This window comes from Grus americana, chromosome 2 (genome assembly GCF_028858705.1).
Source record: "Grus americana isolate bGruAme1 chromosome 2, bGruAme1.mat, whole genome shotgun sequence".
In the NCBI taxonomy this organism is placed as follows: Eukaryota; Metazoa; Chordata; class Aves; order Gruiformes; family Gruidae; genus Grus; species Grus americana.
The window spans coordinates 40,364,741-40,387,366 of NC_072853.1; the positions used below are offsets into that span (position 1 = coordinate 40,364,741).

The 22,626-nt window shown below is 44.0% G+C and overlaps 1 protein-coding gene across 1 annotated transcript in view; it reads right to left on the reverse strand.

The window, feature by feature from the left end:
- Positions 1–22,626, reverse strand: part of CLVS1 (clavesin 1) — a 109,490-nt gene that overhangs the window by 16,918 nt on the left and 69,946 nt on the right. Inside the window, exons 4-5 of the mRNA XM_054818645.1 lie at positions 2,781–2,891; positions 1,431–1,666 (exon numbers count right to left, since the gene is read on the reverse strand). Of these exons, the coding sequence (XP_054674620.1) occupies positions 1,431–1,666; positions 2,781–2,891 (347 nt within the window). The remainder of the gene's footprint in view (positions 1–1,430; positions 1,667–2,780; positions 2,892–22,626) is intronic.

The following is a 22,626-nucleotide window of genomic DNA, read 5'->3' on the forward strand; positions in this document are numbered from 1 at the left end:
GCAAAGGTTTACCTGAGAACAGCTCTTAACACTTCGGAGCTTTAAACACTGTAGATTTCTTTCTATAAAGCTACATAGATATATATATTAATAATTATGGAATATTCAGTTAGCATGTTTCTAAAAGCAGTCAGTGTGTTCCACTACCAATATTTTTTTTTTAAAAAAAGTTGTTTCAAAATGAGTTCTCTGGGACAGGCTCTGTAAACTCGTCCTGGCTCCCAGTCTTGGCTGGCAGTCAGTAGTGAGAACTGCTGACCGTGCAGACGACCGCCTCTCTTTGCATCGTGGCTGCAACCTGCAAAGGGTCGTAGCCCTGCGGTCTCGTGGCCCTGCGAGTCGTGGGACTCACAGCACTTAATGTCACTTATAAGTGTGAGTGTTTCCAGCACGAAGCTTCACTTTGCAGCTGCAGCAGTGTGGCATCCCTCTGACCTGGGAGGGAGCTGTGAATCAAGAATGCATTTCTTTTTTGCTCTGAAGATGAAAGTCTTTTAAAATTAATTGCATGACATTATGGCTCGTCTGTGTTGTCAGCTTTGATTTTGCTGTGACAAAATGATGGCTGCTCCCTGTCATACAGAGTGACGCCATGTCTGTGAGCACCGCACTCATCAAGTGGCAGCAGCGAGTTAAAGCATCGCTGCGATCTGCATGGAAAGCAGTTTCATGGAGCGGGGCACGGAGGGTGAGGCAAGTGCAGATGTTACACTCCTGCAGGGGGGACAACCCGGCCGTCACTGCTGCAGCTGGTGGTGGCTCTGCTGTACCACCCACAAACCTGTGCCAGGTATCCAAACCTCCTCATCTCATCCCCACGACCATGCAAATTCCTAACAGTGATGCTCTCGAGAGGTGTAACTGGAGCATTCAGAGCAGAATGCACAACCACTAGATCTAAAATCAGAGATCTTAAAAGAGCAGCTCTGCTGCCTTAGCAGGGCTGGATGGAGAAAGTGGGAGCAGAAGCAGCGGGAGGACACTAACCCATTTTCCCTTTAGAGGGCAGTGGTGTTCACGGTACAAAAGCTGCATTTCCAAGGAGGCAAAACTCTTACCGCTAACAACTGGGGTCAGCAGCACCACTGCAGCAGCAGGTAATAGGGACCAGCACTGAAGCTGTGCTGCTGGCCGCACTACGCCGTACAGAAGAGTATCTCCCTCTGATACACTTTCGGTAATGCTCTGTGCAGGGGCTCATTAATTTCCCCTTGTTTTCTTGCACAGTAATCAGACAAGTAATTATGGTTCCACTGAGAGGCTTCCTTTCTCCCACCGCACCGTGAGTGCAGTCCAGGGTGAAGTGCTCCTTACCGTCAACATTTGCCAAATTACAGCCTCCCTCCGAGCCAGACGAGCCCTTCCTGCTAGATTTATGCCAAACCTGTTCGGAGACCCAAGTAAGAGGTGATTCTAAAGGCGGTACTAACCTTTTCATGGGTTTCGGCGAGGCCTCCCGCTCCAGGTTGGAGGACGCATGCTTCACGTGCATGGCGTTGTAGGAGGTGTGGGTGTACTCATTTTCATCACTGTAGTCGGGACCGAGTAGCGTTCGAGCCCATGTCCCCATGTCGTACGGAGGAAGAGTCCCCCCGAATTCAGAGGGTAGGCATTCAGGATGTATTAGCTGGTGAAGGCTGTTCAGGTTGTTACCATGAAGAAAGATCTTTAATAAGAAAAAAGAAAGTTCAAAGTCATCGTCGATTCCTTACTTCATTAAGTACAATGATAGCAGCATTAATGAAGCATGGAGCGTCATTCGTTGACACTGCAGTTTCAGGTGGGAATTTCTGAAGTGCTCAGTGCTGGTGCAGATGGGCAGGAGGAGGGGGATTAGCTTTGGGTTGTGCAGCTGAAGAATTAGGATGACACCATAAACGCTTCTGAAAATCCTGATTTGCTTATTTTTGGCACATGACACTTTCACTTTCTTATGTACCAGACCAGGGAAAGTTCAAGTCAGGAATAATGACTGATTTTTGCTACTGTAAGAGGATAGAGGCTAGTAGGAAGAGCAGTGAGAAGAAAAGGGAGGTAGTGGAGCTTACTGAAACAAGATGTGAAGAGTAGGTCCTCAATGTCTGAGAGGACAACCCAGCCCTGCACACCAGGACTGTTTCTCAGGAGCGCAGGTCTGTGTCACCACTTTGTACTATTTCAGCGATGTTTGTCTCTCTAATCCCTCTTTGCTTTCAGGCTGGTACTACCCCTGTCCTGCCTGGTCAGACACACCCCAGGGTGAGCTCTGGGGCCTCCTGAGGGATGATGCAGTGGTGGTTTGGTAGACAGCAGAGGACAAATGGCTTTCCCATGGGTTTCAGTGGGGAAGATCTGCCTCTTCTGCAGTGTGAGCAAACAGCCTTCAGGCACGGGCATTTTTTGTGGAAACAAGTAAGTTATCACCATGTGAAAACAGTCTACCTGCTGAAGGAACAAAGTAGGAAATTTTACTCCCACAAAAAGAGTTGAGCTGAAGTTGCCCTCACTGCAGGTGACTTCAGCCAGGCCTGATAATCCCTCCACATTGCCAATTCTCTCTATCCATGAGCATGTCCCATTAAAATGTATCTACACTTTGTTAGTGATAACAGCTTTCTGGTCCCTGGCTGAGTTACTGATTCAATCCAGATCATTGCAAACTCTAAGTTTTAATAAAAGCAGCAATTCTCTGAGGTCATATGAAAAATGCAGAGAGAAAAAGAAGGAAGAAAAGAAAGCAGGCAGCTACTCAGCTACTCTGGTTTCACAGCTTCCTATCCCCCCTGGCCCCTTCCAATTACCCTTTTCCTTGTCTTGTCTTTGAGGAACGGTTTGATTAGCGTGTACAGGGCATGGATGTACCAGGGCTGGTTGACAAAATGGACTCCTCCAAAACGGGCAGGAAAGCTGTCCTACAGAAAGAAAGAAAAGGAAGGCAGTTAATAGATGCAGTGCTTTAGTTTGGCAGTCAATAGGATGAAAGTCAGAGGAAAAAGTCTGCCTCTTTCCATCTGCAAACAAGCACTGGGCTTGCTGGGAGGGGGGCAGGAGGGAGATGGAAAAAGAAAGAAGCCTGGAAACATTTGCATCAGTTTCTTCTGTTAGCAGACGCAGTGCCTTCTTCCCTCTACACACTAACGCATCAATTGCTGATGATTTAAAGTAGGCTCTCCAGACACTTCGCCTGAACATTTTTAACTCCATCAGGGCATCTGACTTGGCCGGGATGGGAAGTGAGAGGGGGGCGATGAGCGCCGCTGCCTCAAGGGGAAGCTTTCTAATTTCTCATTGTGCGGCGTAAGGCAAGCCCCCGGTTCCCACGCACATCGCTGCACACAGCTCACCTTTTCACCCTTCGGCCTCCCTGCCTCCCCCCTGCTAAAATCATCATTACAATGGCTGACCTTTCAGGGTGAGCGAGCAGCATATTATGGGGAGGAGGATGGGTGGGAAATGCTGATAAGTGAAGGTGTAGGGAGAGCGCACCATGACGGCACCATGGAAACTGCCGGAGCCAAGTGCTCGCTGCCAGGCTGTGCACAAACACCCTCAGCATTAACATGCAGGTAGCGTCCCGCCGGGGAGATGCCGGTGTGGCACGCTTAATAAAAGAGGAGGTTGCTGGCGTGCCTCTAAAGGTTATTGTATATTGTGATGGGTATTTTGTACCTACACTCCTGCCTAACAAATGTCAGTCAGTCAGGGAAGAGCCTAGGGTTTTTTCACATTGCATAAATAGTGGGACGACGGCTGCTCCTGTGTGCAAATATGCTTCCAGCGAGAGGAGAGGTGCCTGTCTCTCCCCTGTGAAGGGAGATCCTGGTGAAGCAGTCCTCATCCTGCCTGTGCTCCTAACCCCCACAGCTCAGCACATAAAGACAGAGCATAATCAGGTCTCTTCCTTCAGGGCTTTGGCTTCCGGACTCAGGCAGGTTCATTCCCCCCCACAATTAGCACGGGCTATCCTGGGGCTTTCTCTCACCTTCCTCCAGAGCATCAGAGGTTGAGCACAGCTGGTGAGGATACGGGGTGGATTTGTGAGATGGTATCGAAAATCCCCTTATACACCTGCTCAGTACAGCTTCTGTGCTGCTTCAAGGTCTAATTGTTTCCCAGATTGAGCACTATGCAGGCATCCCACCACCCACCTCCTACCACCCAGGGCAGATAGGCAGGAATTTGCTCTTTAGCATTGGCCATGGATTGCCCTGGCAGTCATCTTAAACCATACGTGGGTAATGTTTGTGAGCGGCCACAGGCATTAAGTGATACCTTTTTCTTTTGCTATACAGTAGCCACTTACACCTCAGACACATCAGGTTACCTGAAATCATTACAAATCTCAGTAGTGGGTGCTCTGTGCAAGCCCAGAGGGCAGTCAGGCCAGCACACAGGAGGCCAAGCAGTGTCACATAATGGGTCGTCCCATTTTAAATCCCAGAAAACTAGGAGCTGAGCTTTATAAGGATGGCATATGATCTGTTGAGGTGTTCATTTAATAAAAAGACAACCGCATTTCCATTGCTGTTGGAATATTCATTAGAGTTTAGGGACACGGGTCTGATGAATAAACTACTGCAGTGCTGCAGGTTGCAGTGACTTCAAATGGGCTGCGCTGAGAAACAGCTGCAGAGAATCTGAGCCCACCTAGAAAAAAGCATTGACCAACAGAAGTGTAAAGTGAAACCCAAAGTGATTTCTCTACCTAAAATTGGGTGTTAGAGCAGACCAGAGCCAAAAATGCCCATCATCTCATGCAAAATTCATATATTCAGTTGCTTTCCTCCTACATAGGAATGAAAATTGGAAGATTTAAAACTTTTCGCAGAATATTCTATAAAAAATATTAAGAAATATTGGAATGTTCCATATTTGCTTGCTTTTTTTTTTTTTTTTTAATTCTATATCTGTCAAGGCAGCTGCCATCCCAGGAGCTGTATCTCTAAGGCAGAAGTTCTGGACTCCTTTGCTCTTTGGGGCTAACTGCCTCAGACGTCCCAGATTGTACCATAGCAGCACAGGTCAGTGTAGCAGGTACAGCCTGAGTTTGAAGCAAAGGACAGTAAAGAAATGAGAGATGGAAGACAGGGGAATAACTTTAAAATACAGAGATTTATACTGACCCAAAAAAGAAAACTTGTTTTGCCTGCTCGCTAGAATGCAACGATGAAACTAATCACAATCTTCAGTGAGAAATGTCAGTCAGACTTCATTTCTATGTGGGAACATGGGGTTTTTTTAGAACATGTTGACTAGCCTTAATGACACCACATTATCCAGAAAGGTCTGAATGCTGAGAATTATAGGAAGCAACCAAAGATTTAAACTGGCAGACTGCCCCTAGAAAAGGTTGACTAAAGAGACGGATGTACTTTCCTATATAGAAAATGACTTTTATGTCCACACAACATAGATTGTTGAGTCCATAAACTAGATTTTGTCTGGTAATTGGCAGATTAAGTGTTACAGGAAAGCCCCTCATGTAACAGTTTTATTTAAAGGCAATTGTTTTATTTTCATTCTGAAGGTACCCCTGAAAATGCACAAAGACCCTTGAAAAGGCAGCATGATGGCCAGGGAAAAAACAACAACCAAAGAACATTTTTGTGTGTGCAACTTTCTGCTAATTTTTATTCTTTACCCTATTAAGCACAGTAAGCTCAATTTGACCTTCATCCCTCAGTCCACCTGCATTTGTAAGGCTGTCAGTTAGAACAAGGACAAAGACATAATTTTTTTTTTTTTTAAACCAAAGAAATTTGATATGGGAATCATCCAGACACTGTTTGGAACTGCAACATACCAATTTTGCAGAAGTCCCTAATTAGAGCAGAGCTGTCTTGGAAAGAAAAGCTCCCGTCTGGAGGTCTGCCTTGCGCAGTTCCAGGAAGATGTATGAGACCTTTCCCACACCCCACTTAGTGTCTCTGCTGCTTTCCCTGGGGCAAGGTGAAAGTAGCTGAAATTGATTTTCTGCTGGAGAGCTTTTGCTTTTAGGAATTCTCTTTTGATTTCTCATGTCTTGTGATTCCTCGGGAAGGTGTATTTTATAATGAGGTACATTTTTTTTGGAGCCTACTGTGAAAAGGAACCTGGGATCATGGAGCCTTTTCTTAACCTGATTCCATGTTAAAAATACCCAATCCTGAGGATATATTTACATTTTATTCCAACGGCATAAATAAACCATAGCACACAGGAATGGTCTAATTATTTGTGGGCACTACTCTCATTTTATCTGATAACCAGGCTGGACATATTAGCATGTTGCTCAGAGATGAAATTGCAGTGTGAGTAAATACATCCAACCCAGTGTTGATCTAGCTACCTTGCTACTCAGCAATAGCAGGGAAGAAACAGTGAAAGAACTCCAGACACCTGCTCGGGCAGCTGACTCACTCCAGAGTCAGACCAGGTCTTCTTCATTGCTACCTGAAGCGAACTAAACCGAGGAATATATCTAACCTTGCTGCAGTGGCGCCTTTCCCAAACTGTAAAGGTAAACCTAGAGAGACAAAATTGTCCAAACACAGGGTTTTAATTGTTTCTGTTGATTGAATGAAACTGGTGCCAAAGATGGGACTTGTCTTTCGCCTGATTTGTCTTTTTTTTAACTTTATATATATTTCTTTACTGTTTTCAGTTATCCCCTCAGAATCATCCCCAAAGAAGAGGAAGAAATGGACACTGGAGCTCCCACAGGCATCTCAAAATCCATGTAAGCTTCAGTATATCTTTCATTTCAGATTGGAGAAGTGTCTCCAAACATGCAGATCAGAGGAAAATGTTATGGAGATCATTGTTTCTCTTCTCTGCTCAGATCTCCTGTGCAGGGAAATTTCTGAACTGAAATGAGCCTGGGACTGAAAACTCTTGGTACATAGTGTTCCGCTAAATAGCTCAGGAACGATAGCTACGAGGTGAATGAGAGACAATTTTTCACTATTTCTGCCTGTTCTTGCCTTCACGACATCTATTTCTTTTGGCATGAGTATGCATCAGAAACCTTTTACTGTCGTGGTGTTCTGAACTGCCTGAAAGCTGAAAATCAAGATGATCTCCCAGCACCTCCTCACACCAAAGTGTGGCAGAAAAGCAAAACAATCTGTGGAATACCAAAATTAGGTAGAAGTCCAGCCTGAGGGCCAATCTTTTCGAACTGCATGAATTGGCTACATAGACCAATGACCTGAGCTGAAAAACCAAGTTACAGCATATTTCTGTGTTACGGAACATCTGAATTTTGACACAAACATTTTTAAAATGCTTTCATAACTTCTACCCTTTGCAATCAGAAAAGCAAACACACATCTTGCCATCCAAAAACACTTTATTCTCGACCATACTTGCCAGTTTACTGCAAATCAAAATTTAATCCCCTTTGAAAGGAAATAATTTCCTGTAGATTCAGGAAGATTTCGATCATAAACAAAACTGTTTAAACCAAAAGGCCATTTAAACTGAGGGTAAAAACTGCATCTTCATGCCTGTGCACTTACATAATCAGTCTCCACAGTGGATTAAAGCTCCCACAGACCGTATTAATAGTCAGGAAGATTTTATTAATAGTTCGGTGATAGTTTCTCCACAGAGAGTTTCTGTGCGTATGATTTTAATGGATTGGCACAATAAGGGAAGGAGGCTCTCCGCTCTCCAGCTCTGGATCCAAATTCAGCCTCTGAAACAGTGGCAGTGGTTGAAAGTTGTCGTCCGCTGATTTTACGACTTTGTCAGATACTGAATCAGTTGTGTCTGTCAAAAACACGTTCCTGAGCGCGTTTGAATGAATGCCAAATAAAGCCCTTGGTGCAGACAGAGCAGGTTGACTTATAGTACGTGCTAGGAGAGAAGTGTCGCCCCGCATCGCTACAGCTTCAGCTTCTGATTTTAATGCAGTTCCTAAGAGGTGAATGCTTATTTTGGGAAATCCCATGGGCAGGAGGCGATGGGAGGCAGCGGCAGGGCTGGGGGCCATGAGGACCACGGGACCCGGCTGCTCCCGCACCTCTCTGAGCGGTCCCTGGGGCTCCCTGGAGCGGGAGCAGCTCGCCTGCTGCAGTGACTGCTCTGAGCCCAGGCACGTTTCAAATCTCTGACAAGTTGCTCATCTTTCCGTTATCTTTTTTTGGTCCCCTGTGTTTTTGAAGAGACGGGAATACAAAATTAATGTTGCCAGTGGCAATAATTGCAAACTCGTTTGCTTCTACCTTGGCATGCCCTCAGAGTACACAGGGCTTGGAAATAGCTGCAGAGTAGGGGAAAACCATTAAAAAAAAAAAACCACGTTAGTGCTAGCAATATGGCAGTGTTGACCTGCTCAAATACAACCATGAAAATTGGGAAAAACTCATTGATTTTGGGTAAGCTGTGACTGTAACTGCTCACACCAAAGCACTCTCTTTTCTTTGAAGCCTGCAGTAGCAAAGGACTGGAGGAAAATCACAGGAAAATATGAGTGCTTAGTTTATTTTTACACCGCATACCCACATATGTAGATGAGTACGCTCTGCAGTACTGCTGTCAGGGAAATGGAACTGAAAAATGAACATTGGGATGCATTCTCCTAGACTTTTTTCATTATGTTTGTTATCTCTCCTGCTACACTCGATAACTTTTAAAATTCAGTCATTTGCAGTGGGTTTCTCCCAGTCATTATTGAACATTAGTGAGGTCCTACAGAGCATCTGTTCATGGGTGTTGGCAGATGGCACCAATAAATCAGGTTATAGAACACAGATTTGCTCAGTAAACTTTGATTTGTCCTGATAGAATCATGCTGTCATATCATCTGGTCTAACAAAATAACTTGTAACCTTGGGGCAAAAGGGGGATTTCTTCACTACCTTTTTACAAGAAAACCTTTGCTGAACCAGCTCAGAATAATTTAGGAACAGAAAATTTCCCAGAAAGATTGACTCCACCGATTTGACACCATACCCCAGTGCTGCTTTTTCGCTTGGCATGTGCTCCTGTTGATTTCAAAGTGTTTCACACACTTAAGGTACAAACTGAGGCTCCATCCAGAAAAAACAAAAAAGATGAATAAATGTTATTGATAGAGAAACAGCAGATTCATTCAGGGATTTGGTTGAGGAAATACACAGAAAAGAGAGGAATTCAAAAGGTGATTCAAAAATAATGATAGAAATAGCACTGACACACTGATTTGGAAGTAGCTCATGCATGTGTGTGACTGGGGTGCAACAGTTTGCTCTAGATTAGGTCAGATTAGGTGAGGCCAGATCAAGGAGCTTCTGGGGGACAAGAAAGAATGAAAGTCACACTCGAAGCTGAGGAGGAGTAGATTGGGTCACAGGAACAGGCAGAGGCATGGGAAGGGACACGAATTAGCCAGAGGCTATTTTTCACAGTTAGTTTAGGAACTTGCTATGATCTTTGCAGCTAGCTCTAGCAAACCAGGCTAAATTGTCTCCAGTGTCCTGATTTTTGGTGTAAACTGTAGCTCAGAAACACTTTCGTACCCAGCTTTCTTAACTGAGGGTGACTGCAAGCCGAGTTGCTTCTATTCCTGTACCTCACTGAACATGAACGTCTGAAATTAGTTGTGGGGGAAGGGAGAAGCAGCAGGAAGATCATCCAAGCTGAAAGTATTTTAGGGCTTAATTAGAAACTGTAAAATGTGCTGGGCACAGTGCAAGGCTGGCCTGGAGGAACGCAGGTGCTGCTGGCTGAGGTGTATGACCACAGGTTGGCTGTGATGCTTTGCTCTCCCTGGGTTACCAAGCCCTTGGCTGGCTGTGACCTGTGAGCTTTGGTTGATCGCTCGAAATCATCATCAGAAGAGTCTCCGTGCAAATGTCAGGTTTCCAAGAGAAGTGATGTCCCTCCAATCTTTTCCCTGACACCAAGACTTAAAGAAATGCTGTTTGTCTCTCCTTGAGCCACTGGTGGGTTACTCTCAGTTTTGGGTGTCTGATAAAGAACTATTTTTTTCCTGTAGCCAGATTTTAATGCAGGACCTTCTGAAGCAAAATGACCACATGCAGGATGAGCACATCCAGCAATGAAAGAAAAAGTCAGCATTAAGACATCTTTAAGGAAAGACCACCCTAATTTCCTTGCACCTGGCAAAGATCCACCCAGGGACTGCTGGGGTCAAAAATTTTGGCATGGAAAACTTGACCTGAAAAATGTTCTATTTTTAATATACACTTTTTGAAAAAGAATAACTTAAAGATTTTTTTGAAAGTAATTTTTTAAAGTTAAGCTCTAAACAAAATTAATTAGTGCTATTAACCACTGCAGCCAAAATCTGCAATTTTCCTTAGCTGATCTGATTTAAACCTCTCTCTCCCTAGCTATTTCTGTTTCCATAGACAGGTCTTGCACCCATCCTGAAGGGCAATAGATCTGTAGGACACCGCAGTTGAAAGCACAGGAAGTGAAGGAGTTAAGGCAGAGAAGAAGATGCCACTGAAGGAAATACGCTAGGATGTAAAGGCCGTTGAAAGGAGAGAGTCAAGGGAATGCAAAAAGCCAGTCCTGAAAAGGACAAAGTACAGCACCTTATTTCTTGTCCAATACTGGGATTTTAAACAAAAAAATCCTGTACAAAGACTGCCTCTTTAGATATGCATTGTTATGCTGAGAGTCTACAGCATGTATATAAAACATTTATTCTACATTTTCTGCACATCGCCACTTGCTGTGTCTATGTATCTGCTCTCTCCCAAAATAGCCCTGTGTCTGAGCAAAGGGGCAACGAAGGGCAAATTGTCACAGTGAGGACAAATGCCCACAGCATTAGTTAAAGTCAGCCAAAGAAAAGCAATTAAAAAAGGTCTTGTGGCACTTGCCTTTCTTCTCAGGAGACCTATTGACTTTGCAAAAAAGCTTTCCATCTTGCCTATGAAAGCGCCAAGGTGTTGTACAGAAATCATACGGTTGTATTACGCTTGTGTAGTGATTGAAAGCTGATGATGGAGAAAAGGAGATTTTGTTATTTATGGTGTTAAGCAACCTATTTGGCGCTGCACAGAAGTCTGCTATAGCTTGGCTTGAAATCATATTAAAGCTTTTGCATGTGCATTCACATACAGAGCAGCATGTAAAGGAGATTATAACCTAGCATGAGTCAGAAAAATAATCAATTATTGGCATTTGTTGACTGACTGAAACAAACTATTTGACAGAGATTATTCCCTTTCCAGTACGTTTCTCTGTATCTAGCAAGAAGTTAAGAAAAACCTGTGTGTTGACTTCTCCATACAGCTCCTTGAAGGTATAATAAGCTTTTTTGTGGTTTAACCTGGTTGGCAGCTAAAACAACCACCCAGACTTTTGCTCACTCACCCGCCCAGTGGGATGGGGAGATAATCAAAAAGGGAAAAAAAAAAAAAGGTAAAACTTGTGGGTTGACATAAAGACAGTTTAATAGGACAAAAAAGGAAGAGAATAATAATAATAACAACAACAACAATAATAATAATACAAGTGATGCACAAATGCAATTTCTCACCACATGTGAAAAGAAAATCATAGAATCACAGAATCATAGAATCTTTAAGGTTGGAAAAGACCTCTATGATCATCATGCCCAACCATCAACCCAACACCACCATGTCTACTAGACCATGTCCCAAAGTGCCATGTCTACACACTTTTTGAAGACATCCAGGGATGGTGACTCCACCACCTCTCTGGGCAGCCTGTTCCAATGTCTGACCATCCTTTCAGTGAAGAAATTTTTCCTAATATCCAATCTAAACCTCCCCTGGCACAACTTGAGGCCATTTCCTCTCATCCTATCGCTTGCTACTTGGCAGAAGAGACCAACACCCACCTGGCTACAACCTCCTTTCAGGGAGTTGTAGAGAGCAATAAGGTCTCCCCTCAGCCTCCTCTTCTCCAGGCTAAACAACCCCAGTTCCCTCAGCCGCTCCTCATGACACTTGTGCTCCAGACCCTTCACCAGCTTTGTTGCCCTTCTCTGGACATGCTCCAGCACCTCAATGTCCTTCTTGTAGTGAGGGGCCCAAAACTGAACACAGCACTCGAGGTGCGGCCTCACCAGAGCCGAGTACAGGGGGAAAGATCACTTCCCTAGTCCTGCTGGCCACACTGTTTCTCATACAAGCCAGGATGCTGTTGGCCTTCTTGGCCACCTGGGCACACTGCTGGCTCATATTCAGCTGGCTCTTGACCAACACCCCCGGTTCTTTTCTGCTGGGCAGCTTTCCAGCCATTCCGCCTCAAGCCTGTAGCATTGCCTGGGGTTGTTGTGACTGAAGTGCAGGACCCAGCAGTTGGCCTTAAACCTCATACAGTTGGCCTTGGCCCACCGATCCAGCCTGTCCAGATCCCTCTGCAGACACTTCCTACCCTCAAGCAGATCGACACTGCCTCCCAACTTAGTGTCATCCGCAAACTTGCTGAGGGCACACTCGATCCCCTCATCCAGATCATTGATAAAGATATTAAACAAGACTGGCCCCAGTACTGAGCCCTGGGGAACACTGCTTGTGACCGGCTGCCAACTGGATTTAAGTCCGTTCACCACAACTCTCTGGGCTTGGCCTTCCAGCCAGATTTTTACCCAGTGAAGAGTGCACCCATCTAAGCCAGGAGCCGCCAGCTTCTCTAGGAGAATGCTGTGGGAGACCGTGTCGAAGGCTTTACTGAAGTCCAGGTAGATAGATACATCCACAGCCTTTCCCTCATCCACTAAGCAGGTCACCTGGTCATAGAAGGAGATCAGGTTGGTCAGGCAGGACCTGCCTTTAATGAACCCGTGCTGGCTGGGCCTGATCCCCTGGTTGTCTTGCACACGCTTGGTGAGCGCACCCAAGATGAACTTTTCCATAACCTTCCCTGGCACCAAGGTCGGGCTGACAGGCCTGTAGTTTCCCAGATCCTCCTTCCAGCCCTTCTTGTAGATGGGCGTCACATTGGCAAGCCTCCAGTCATCTGGGACCTCACCTGTTTAGCCAGGACTGTTGATAAATGATGGAGAGTGGCTTGGAAAACTGCTCCACCAGCTCGCTCAGTACTCTTGGGTGGATCCCATCCGGCCCCATAGACTTGTAAGTGTCCAGGAGGCATAGTAGGTCATGAACTGCTTCCTCCTGGATCATGGGGGGTTTATTCTGCTCTCCGTCCCTGTCTTCCAGCTCAGAGGGCTGAATGTCCTGGGGGCAGCTGGTCTGACTATTAAAGACTGAGGCAAAGAAGGCATTAAGTAAATAAAACAACCCAATGCCCAATCTGTTTCCAAGGAGTAAATCTGCCTCCCAGCTCGCTTCCCCAGTTCCATACAGAGCATGACGTTATATGGCAGGGAATATCCCTTTGGCCAGTCTGGGCCAGCTGTCCTGGCTGTGCTCTCCCAGCTTCTTGTGCACCTGGCAGGGCGTGGGAAGCTGAAAAGTCCTTGACTTAGTGTAGGGACTACAACTACCTAGCAACAACGAAAATATCAGTGTGTTATCAACATTATTCTCATACTAAATCTGAAACACAGCACTATACCAACTGCTAGAAAGAAAATTAACTCTATCTCAGCTGAAACCAGGACAGGTTTCTAGCACCTATTTTCTTAAGGCTATCTGCTAAACAGAAGATAGATTCCCGTCTTATTTCACTAAGAATTTCATTTTTTACCTTAATTTGTTTGAGATTGGAACCTCATTTTAAAATTGAAGGTTTCCCTTCATCTAGCTCTCGCACAAACCCTTTTTAAACAATTGCTGTGGTATCTGTCATCTTTGACGAATGTACCTTGAAGAGTGTCCTCATGGTGAAGATATTTTTTCTATTTTTTTTGTCTCTTTTAACAGGAGAGTGAGTGTATGTGCGTACAGGTGTGGATGTGAGGGTGGGTGAGTGAGAAAACCCTGTTACCTACTTTATTTTAAAGGGAGTCAAAATGCTAAATGCCTGTGCAATGGTCGAAACCCAGCGCTGGAGGGATTCAGTAAAGGGCAACTCGCACTGTGTTAGATAAACACCTGACAGCAGGAGCACCTTTGCTTCATGTACAACCTCTTATTCTTCAAAACAATAGAAGCTTAGGGAAAAAAAGATATATCTTTTATCATTTGCATGATTCAGTCTCTGTCCTTGTTCTAGTATGTCAGTGAGATTGCTTAGCTCTCTTACCCCTCCATGTTGAAGGGAAACTCATTTCATGTATTTGTGTATCACAAAGTCCCACATAGTCGCAGGGCTGAATTGACAGGAGCAGACCAATATGTTGGCTCTGCAATAAAATATAATCTCTTTGTGTCTGCCCTTTTGTGATCTCTTTCTCTATTTTTTTTTTTTTTAATAATGGAGCAGTGCCTTGGTAATGAGAAATCTAACCATAATTGAAAGTCCTTGAAATAAGTTTTGAGAACCAAAAAAATATGAGTAATACTAAAGACACATGTGGAAAGATGTAAAGATACATGTAAAGACACATTATGAATAACATATTTTTAGGAAAGCTGTTTTTACAGTGACAGCATTTTAAGTTTCATGACATTTTCTACACCCTGCATCTAAGAAACAAGTTATAGAGAGCATTTTGCAGTGAAGAGCCTTGTACTGTGCAGTGCAGAGAGCACACTGATATTTTTTACCTGTGGTTGTAAAAGTAGGCATTGCTAATAGCACCCCCAGTAGCTAAGATTGTCTGATGCTCCTTTTGAAATTTGTCATAACGTTGCCAGAGTTTTACATTTTGGGCCCAAAACTTTCAACAGGGAGCTAGACATATTTTTATGGGGACAGTTTTGGGGGCTGGAGGATGAGGGTAAGTGATTTGAATGTTTCTCGGTGGGCTTGGGTGGGGGGAAATATTGTTTTCTGCACTTCAAAAGTATTTCTATGACTACTGGAGGGTGGAGATTTAAAGCTCAAAGCCTTTGGGGCATGGACCCAAACTTTCACATAAAGTTTTCCTAGTGCACGTGGTTTTATTGCCACAGTGAGAGTTTGCAGCTCCGTGTGTGCCTGTGACAGAGCTCATTCAAGGAAGTTTGGAGGTTGAGATGTTTCATAAGGTGGACTAGTCATAGTGATACCCTCTTGCCTTAAAAGCTATGATCAGTCAAAATCCTTAGAGTTCATCAGCTACGTTCTCCCAACGGAGTGGCTGCAGCCCTGGCCCACGGGTGGAAGGCAGAGTTCTCCCTGCAGTGGTTGCTCCTAGAGGTATCGTAAAACACAGGTGGAGTCAGGGACCCATGAAGCTGTACTTTGATGCTGGGATTTCTTATTTTCTAAGGGAGTGACTTTGGCATTTTAATGGCTTTTGTGCCATGTTCACCACCTAAAGCAATGCTAGGCGACAGCCAGTGCTGCTCATCACATAATCACTCCCAGTCAGGGCTTTTATCAGTCTGCCACCTAAACTTTGTACTCTCTGCTACACAAAATACATGCTTATAGTCTCTGCAACAGCTCTCATTTCCACAAGACAACTTCCCTTCAGTTCACATTTCTTATTTCTCACTACCTTGCTTTACTGCAACCTTAACTCTGACTTTAAAATTTTAAAAGATAGCAGTAGGAAAATTATATCTGCTGTCTGTGCAGGTGTGAGGAAAGCAGGGCACTAATCAGTGCAGCTTCCCAGCCTCTTCATTATCATCAACCAAGCATGGATATCAGACTGCGGGGATGATTCCAGGACACTTTTTCAGTCCTGTGACCTCTTCTATATGATCACCTGCTCCCACTACAGTGCCTGAACAAGAGGAGTCTGAGGGTAACCAGTTAAGTTTACTGCCCAAGTAGTGCTTGCACTGCCTACCCCAAAACGTTATCCTTAATTGTGTGTGAGGCAGCACAGCATCTGTCTGCAAAATAATGATTCCTCCCTTCTCCTGTTCTACTTACAAAAATTTGTTCTGACGATTTTTTCTAAGGCCAAAAGCAGAAAAAAATTAAGACTTCTCTGAATTTGCTAAAACTACAGCTAGCAGGAATGTGTGACCCCATTTCTAACCTACCTCAGATTAAAAAGCCATACAAATTTTCCTCTTCCTCTTGCTTCTTATATTGGATTAAAGACACACATTAAACACTGCTACACGAAGTATTAAATGAATGAAACTTTTTCCACCTAGAGGCTGGGAGCATGCTATGTCATATCCCTGGAGGTCATTAAATTTGCTACGTGGATACAGGGCAGTCAGTCTATACCTTCTCCTTTGAAGGACTCCCATGGAGAACACTTTCCACCTGAAGGCGTGCAGCAGTGTATCCTCCTTGTTAAACTCCAAGCATTTTATTAGTGCTCCCTGCTTGAGTATCACAGCATTTGCAAATCCTTTACCTTGAGTTTAGCAAGGCTTTAGGCACGGTGGCCCATATCGTCCCTCTAGCAAACTGGAGAGATTTTGTTTGGGAAGGTGGAATACAATGTGAGTGAAAAACTGATCAGATTGCTGAGATACCAGTGTTGAGATCAGAAATACAAAGTCTGCCTTGTAGTCATTTACTAATCTTTTTTCTCTGGGGTTGATACTGGAGCCAGCTTAATGTCTTTATAAATGACCTGGGTGATAGCAAGGAGTAACTACCCTCAGAAGCTTTGCTGATGGTACCAGGCTGTGGAGCACAGCTGGTATGCTGGAAGTTAAGGCAGGGAGTCCCTATTCAGAGGAATCCTGATAGGCTGGAGAAATGAGTTGGTGGGAACCACATCAACAAAGGCAAGTTGTTTTATCTTAGAATAACCCCATACAGCAGGACCGGTCAGACGCGGAGCAACTAGAAAGCAGCTTTGCAGAAGAGGACCTGGGCATCCTGGTGGGCAAGCTGAATGAGAGTCAGCGGTGTATTCCTGCGGCAAAGGTGGCCAAGTGTGTCCTGGGCTGCACTAGCAAGTGCATAGCCAGCAAGTGAGAGAGGTGATCCTTCCCATCTATTCAGCATCTGTGAGACCACATCTGGAGTGCTGTGTCTGTTTCTGGGCTCCTTGCTGCAGGAGAGGCTGACATACTGGAGTGAGTCCATCAGAGGCTGCAGAGATGGCTGGGGCCTGGAGCACATGGCATATGAGGAGGGGCTCAGAGAACAGGGTCTGTTCAGCCCGCAGGAGAGGAGGTTAAGGGGGAAGCTGCTCCACACAACTAATTAATGGGCACCTCGGAGATGACAGCCAAATTTTCTTGGGGAGAAAAGACAAGGTAATTGACGGTTGTGGTGGAAAGCCAAACCACATATTAGGAAAAAGTTTCATTGTGGGCAGTCAATGCATTTCCTGGAGAGGCTGTAGAAACCCCATCCATGGAGATATTCATATCTCAGCTGAACAAGACCTTGAGCGACCTGATCTAAACTCAAAGCTGTATCTAACTTCAAAGGTTGCCCTGCTTTGAGCCATAAATGGGATCAGATGACTTTTGGAGATCCTTTCCAACCTTAATTATCCCATGATTCTGTGGTATTTTATGTATGGGGGATATGCGGGCATCTGAAGTTGTCAGACTGTTCCTGCCTTGTAATTTACTTAGTCTTGTTCCACACTTATCGCTCACTGATCTCTTGTTACTCAGGGCTTCAGGCTGCAGTTTCCATCTAAAGCTGAACCTTTTATCATCTTTAAAATATGCCACATAATTTATTACAGACTAATGGGCAGGAAGGTAAGGCTTATTTACGATATGCTGTGCCACAAAACCCATAAATGACAGCAATAAACAACAGAAAATAATCTATTCAGACCAGAAGAAAATCTATATCACTAACTCCTTGCATTGAACTGTTGTTCCAAGAATGAAGATTTTCCTTGTCATTAGGAATGTGCTGGGTGAACAAAAGTCATCAGAAAAACTTCATTCCCTATTAACTGCTACAGTATTTCACACATGCCCCAATGCATATTAATCCCACTTATGTCCATCAACTTAATTAAAACCTCCCTATTATTGAAATCTATAACTGGCACACAAAGGTGTCAGAGTTTAGGAAAGACTGTTAATATATGCTGTTCACTGGACAGCTTTCCGGTAGTGCTAGGTTATTTCTGGTAGGAAATAAACAACTTCTGCTGGAAATCCAGCAATTTGGAAAACATTTGGAGACTGCAACCAAAGCCAATATTTGTCTGCAAGTATTAGTGACAAGTTAATAGTAGTGCTGCATGCATTACAGATGCTTGACCTGGGATTCTTGGTTTTTGCCTTTTCTTTTGGCAATGACACACTTTTATCATATATATGTAGTAGTGTGCACGTACAGCATATCTTTGCACAAAAATTCAAGATAAGGGCCACTGACAACACACAAGGCAGAGATTACGTTAATATCTTGCTTCCCCACTTCTATTATGGGTCTGTGTGGGAAAGTTAGTTCACCGCTTATTGGTATTATCCTCTCCAAAATTTTAAGACCAAACCATTAGCAAACTTCCTTCTCCCCTGCCTCCGTTCTCTGCTCCAGGCACTGTACTGTTTCAGTTTTGAGTTTAAAACAAACTTTAGGCACACTGTATCGCACAATTTGGGAGACATGACTCTGTTAAACAGGCTCTGCTACGTGAACTGAGTTGTAAAGGGTCTAGGGTTAAGAAAGCTTGTTCAGTGTGAAATCCATCACTGAACGCAGCAAATTCTTCACTCAAGGTGATTATTGAACAACTAATTTTCCCAAGAATAAACAGCAAGGAAATATCCTAAACAGAAAAACAGATAAGTTAAATGCCTTGCCAGCACCAAAATTCTTTCAGACTGCAGAACATAATTGAAGTCGTTTGCCTAGCACTTCAGTCTGTATCCATAAGCCAGAAGTGCCACTGGAAAGGTAGCTTAATTTCTGACAGAAAACTTCTGAAGCACCTCGATTGTTAAAAATATTTTCCCATTAACTTAGGCAGAGGGGGCTAATTATGAAAAACCTGACTCTTTCAATTTGAGTACTACTCTCAAGGTAAAGTGAAACATGTCAGGTGTATGTTTTTAAAGAGACATTGCAAAGAAGAAGGTAAAAATAAAATTGTGTTTGTGATTGACAGAAAACTAAAAAAAGTTTCCAGTTTTGGGAATCAAATTCAGTTTGTGATAAGATCACAGATTCTGGGAAAAACCATTCAAGGAAGCATCTTCTGAAATATCCAGAATCAACTTTCCGCAAAGCAATTAGCATTTCTAAAGCATTGAAGGACTTGCCTGAAGTTTGAGGAGGTTAGATGTTGCTTTGCCTCTGTGGACGTGAAGAGAAACCCACAAAGTTTCTGCAAATGAGCTTGAGGCAGGAAAGCATAACACAGTCCACAGAGACCAAGACTCTGAGAAACTCAGAGTGGACACACCGTTCATGCAAGAGGATCACAACAGTACATAGGCATTTACAAGCATCAGTAGAGATCTGTAGAGGAAGGAAGCAGCCTTATTTGTGGCAGCCATGGAGAGCAGCATAGTAGAAGGTGAATAGACTGTCCAGCTGAAGGACTGTGGGATACAAACTGATTTTCCATGATGTTTGGGTGCACCAGGGGCACCAATATCGGCAAAGACAAGTCACAGATAGTAGGAGTCAATGAAACTCTTCTCTTACAGAGGTAAAATTTTTTCCATTATAGAATTATGTCAGTAAGTGTTTGGATAAAGAAAAATATTGAAAAATATGGAAAAGTTAAAATTTATAATAGGACCAGAAGGAAAAAAGATGCTTGTTACTGAGTTAAAAAGATGCCAACTTCTGGATCTCAGAGAGTGAATTCAATGGATGGACAAATGTTGACAGCAACTGAAGAGGAAACTAAGGATGCTTTCAGGAAATACAGGAACTCTCAACAGAGTATAGAATAGAGATCAAAGTGTCAAGATGGTCCATGACTCATCTACCCGGGAAAGTTTCTCTTGATAATTCAGGTTACAATAAGAGAAGCCTATTGCTCTAGGGAGAAAAATATAACTAAGAAGAACAAGTGAAAGTAGTGCTCTTACTGATCATGTGAAAAGCAAGCAAAAACATTGAAACATTTCATTTGCATACGAGTGACCTAAAATGGGCATCTATTGCAATGTCTCTAATGAGAAACTGAAAGGGCAGTAACACTCTGGGAGGTCACCTTATGAAACTGGGTCATCCATTTATGCATGGTCATTATCTCTTCAGGAAACCATTTTCTCAGAATGCCATTGGGTTGCAGTCGGAGCCAGAAGTTTTTTGCTTGGAAATACAACACATTTGTCAGTGTAAACAGTACTAAGTTAAGCATAAATTATGTTAGATATGGGGGAAAAGTGTAAAAAATCCTGTCTGGAGGCTTCAAGCAACTCAGAAAGCACAACAAATTCTGACATAAACTAAACAAATCAAGATGTAAAGTGTACAGATATATTCCAGAGAACCTCACAGGAATGCCTCCCCCAGCAGACCTCTCGGAGGAGCCGTAAGGAAATTTGCACCTAATCAAGCTGCCTGCATCAGCAGCTTGAGAGGGCTACGGAGAAGATACATGCAGGAGGGGTAGGTCACAACCAGATCTGTATTTAACATTGTGAAATTACTGTGGCACCAGTGATGCCTTGGAGGTCACATGAACTCTGAAGACAAGATGCCTGTGCTTGTCAGAGTCAGAGCTGTCAGAGTCACTTTGGCCTCACTGGTGTCTTGAGACAGATAGAGCAAAGCAGCAAGTCCAGTATGGTTTGTGAAATGATGCTAGCAGTCATCAAGTTGGGAAGCAGTCATGCCAATGTGCAGTGGAGTCATCCTGGTTGCAGGTGACACTGCTGCACCAGATGGACACAAGCGGAAGTGGAGTAGGTGGAGTAGGTGTTGTCAGCTGAGGCAGCTGAGCCCCAGGACATGCGACAGCAGGAACTGAAGGACCCAGCGGTGGCAGAAATGGCAGGATGGATACTACAGCCGAGCAGTCCATGTGAGAGTACGGCACACCTCAGGAGTTAATTGAGCACTGGCAACTAATGGTGTTTGAGATTCTGAACTGCACTAAAAATCAGTGATGGTGTGCCGAGGAAGGGAAGTTGTGCGAAAATAAAGAACTTGGAGGAGGATCTTAAAATAGCCACTTGGTAATAAATGATTACTGATCCCCTCCCCTCTTCCATCAATATAGCCATCGTCAGTTTATTACCCTTGCTGTTGCTGTGCTCACAACTTGGAGTGGAGATGTGAAACAGCACTTTCTCTGTATCTCCTTTAAAATAGCCTCTTTTCCCTTGCAGGGAATAGGATGTCTCCCACACTGCTTACAGAGACCAGATTGCTAGGAAGCAGCAGTTAAGGAAGAGAAGACAAGAAGGAGGAAGACGACGGTAGGAAATGTGTTTTCCCGCATAGCATTCTCACAACTGGGTAATTTCTCTGGCTTCAGATCCCTTGGTCATAACAGCAAACCATCTGCTCATAGAAAGAGAGCACTTCAAGAAAGGATAGCTGGCTTAGTCATCCAGTCACATCATGGCTCTACAGGGTTTCTCTTATTTTAGTAAACAGGGTTTCATTGTTAATCCTGTTTCTCCACTCTTTAAAAAACATTTTTATGTCATTTGTATAGTTCAGCTTGTCCATTCTTCTAACAAAGAGACATGTGAGACAAATAATCAAGCATCCTGCTAAAGTATAAATCTAGTAGTACCAGCAATTGCAGTAACAGTAAAGCACAACTGCAGTTAAAATATTCTGGAATCAGTTACGCTACAAGAGGGTTTAAAGCACTCAGAGTCTTTGCTATAAAATTATCAGCCAATGTTTAATACCAGTGACAGCCAGGGATACACACAACCCTGGTGTTTATGGCAGGGGTGCTGGACTCAGCTCCCCATGGCAGGTCCGACATCTCTCCAGGAAGCATCCCAAGGTATGGACCCATATGGGCAAGGTTCATAGGGCCAGCTCCACCCTGTGTGGCTGGACCTGTCTTATGCTCATGGATGCATACACGTGCATGTTACGCAGTCCTACAGTTTCACTCTGACCTTCCCTCTGGCCTCTTCTGGCCTCTTCTCTCTGAGCTGCCAGTGTGATGTGGACGAGCTGGAGGCAGAGGTGCAGGTTGGTGGGACACTATTGTTTCATTGCTCTGCCTTCTGCTGCCTTTTCCTACTCCTCCAAGAAGGTCTGTCTAGCAGATAAGAAATATTTGTTTCTGTTATGCTCCAAGTTTTGTCACAATTTTCGTATTCAGACTGCAAACCGTGACCTGATGCTAGTGTTCTTGAAGTACCTTTTTTGTGCCTTTTTGGGTTTTTCACCATTGTCATTCCTTCACCTTTCCCATCATCCATACTCCTCTCCTGGCTCAGCTAGGTTTGCTGAAGTAAAACCCTGGAGAATACGTTTCAGTGTGCATTTTGTCTTTCATTTTGATTGACTTCCCATGTGTTTTTAGAGCCACAGGTCAAAAACTGCATTGCTCCCTACTGCTTTATAAAGTATTCTTCTAAATAAATAGTACATACCACAGAAATATCTGATCACCCTAGCAAAATATGAGGCTAGCAGCACCAGTTGGAAGCTGAGGAAAACAGCACCTGCCTGTGTGCAGCAATTCTGTGTAATTCTCAAGACATAGAGACAAAACGTAAAGCCTTGCCTCTGCTGAGACACAGGGAAATTTACTGTGAAGTGAAACTCAACACATGAATACAGGGGTGCAATTCTGAAAAAGTAGAGAGGTTATCATCCCATCACTAATAATCTTCCTGAAACTGCTGGTTACCATCC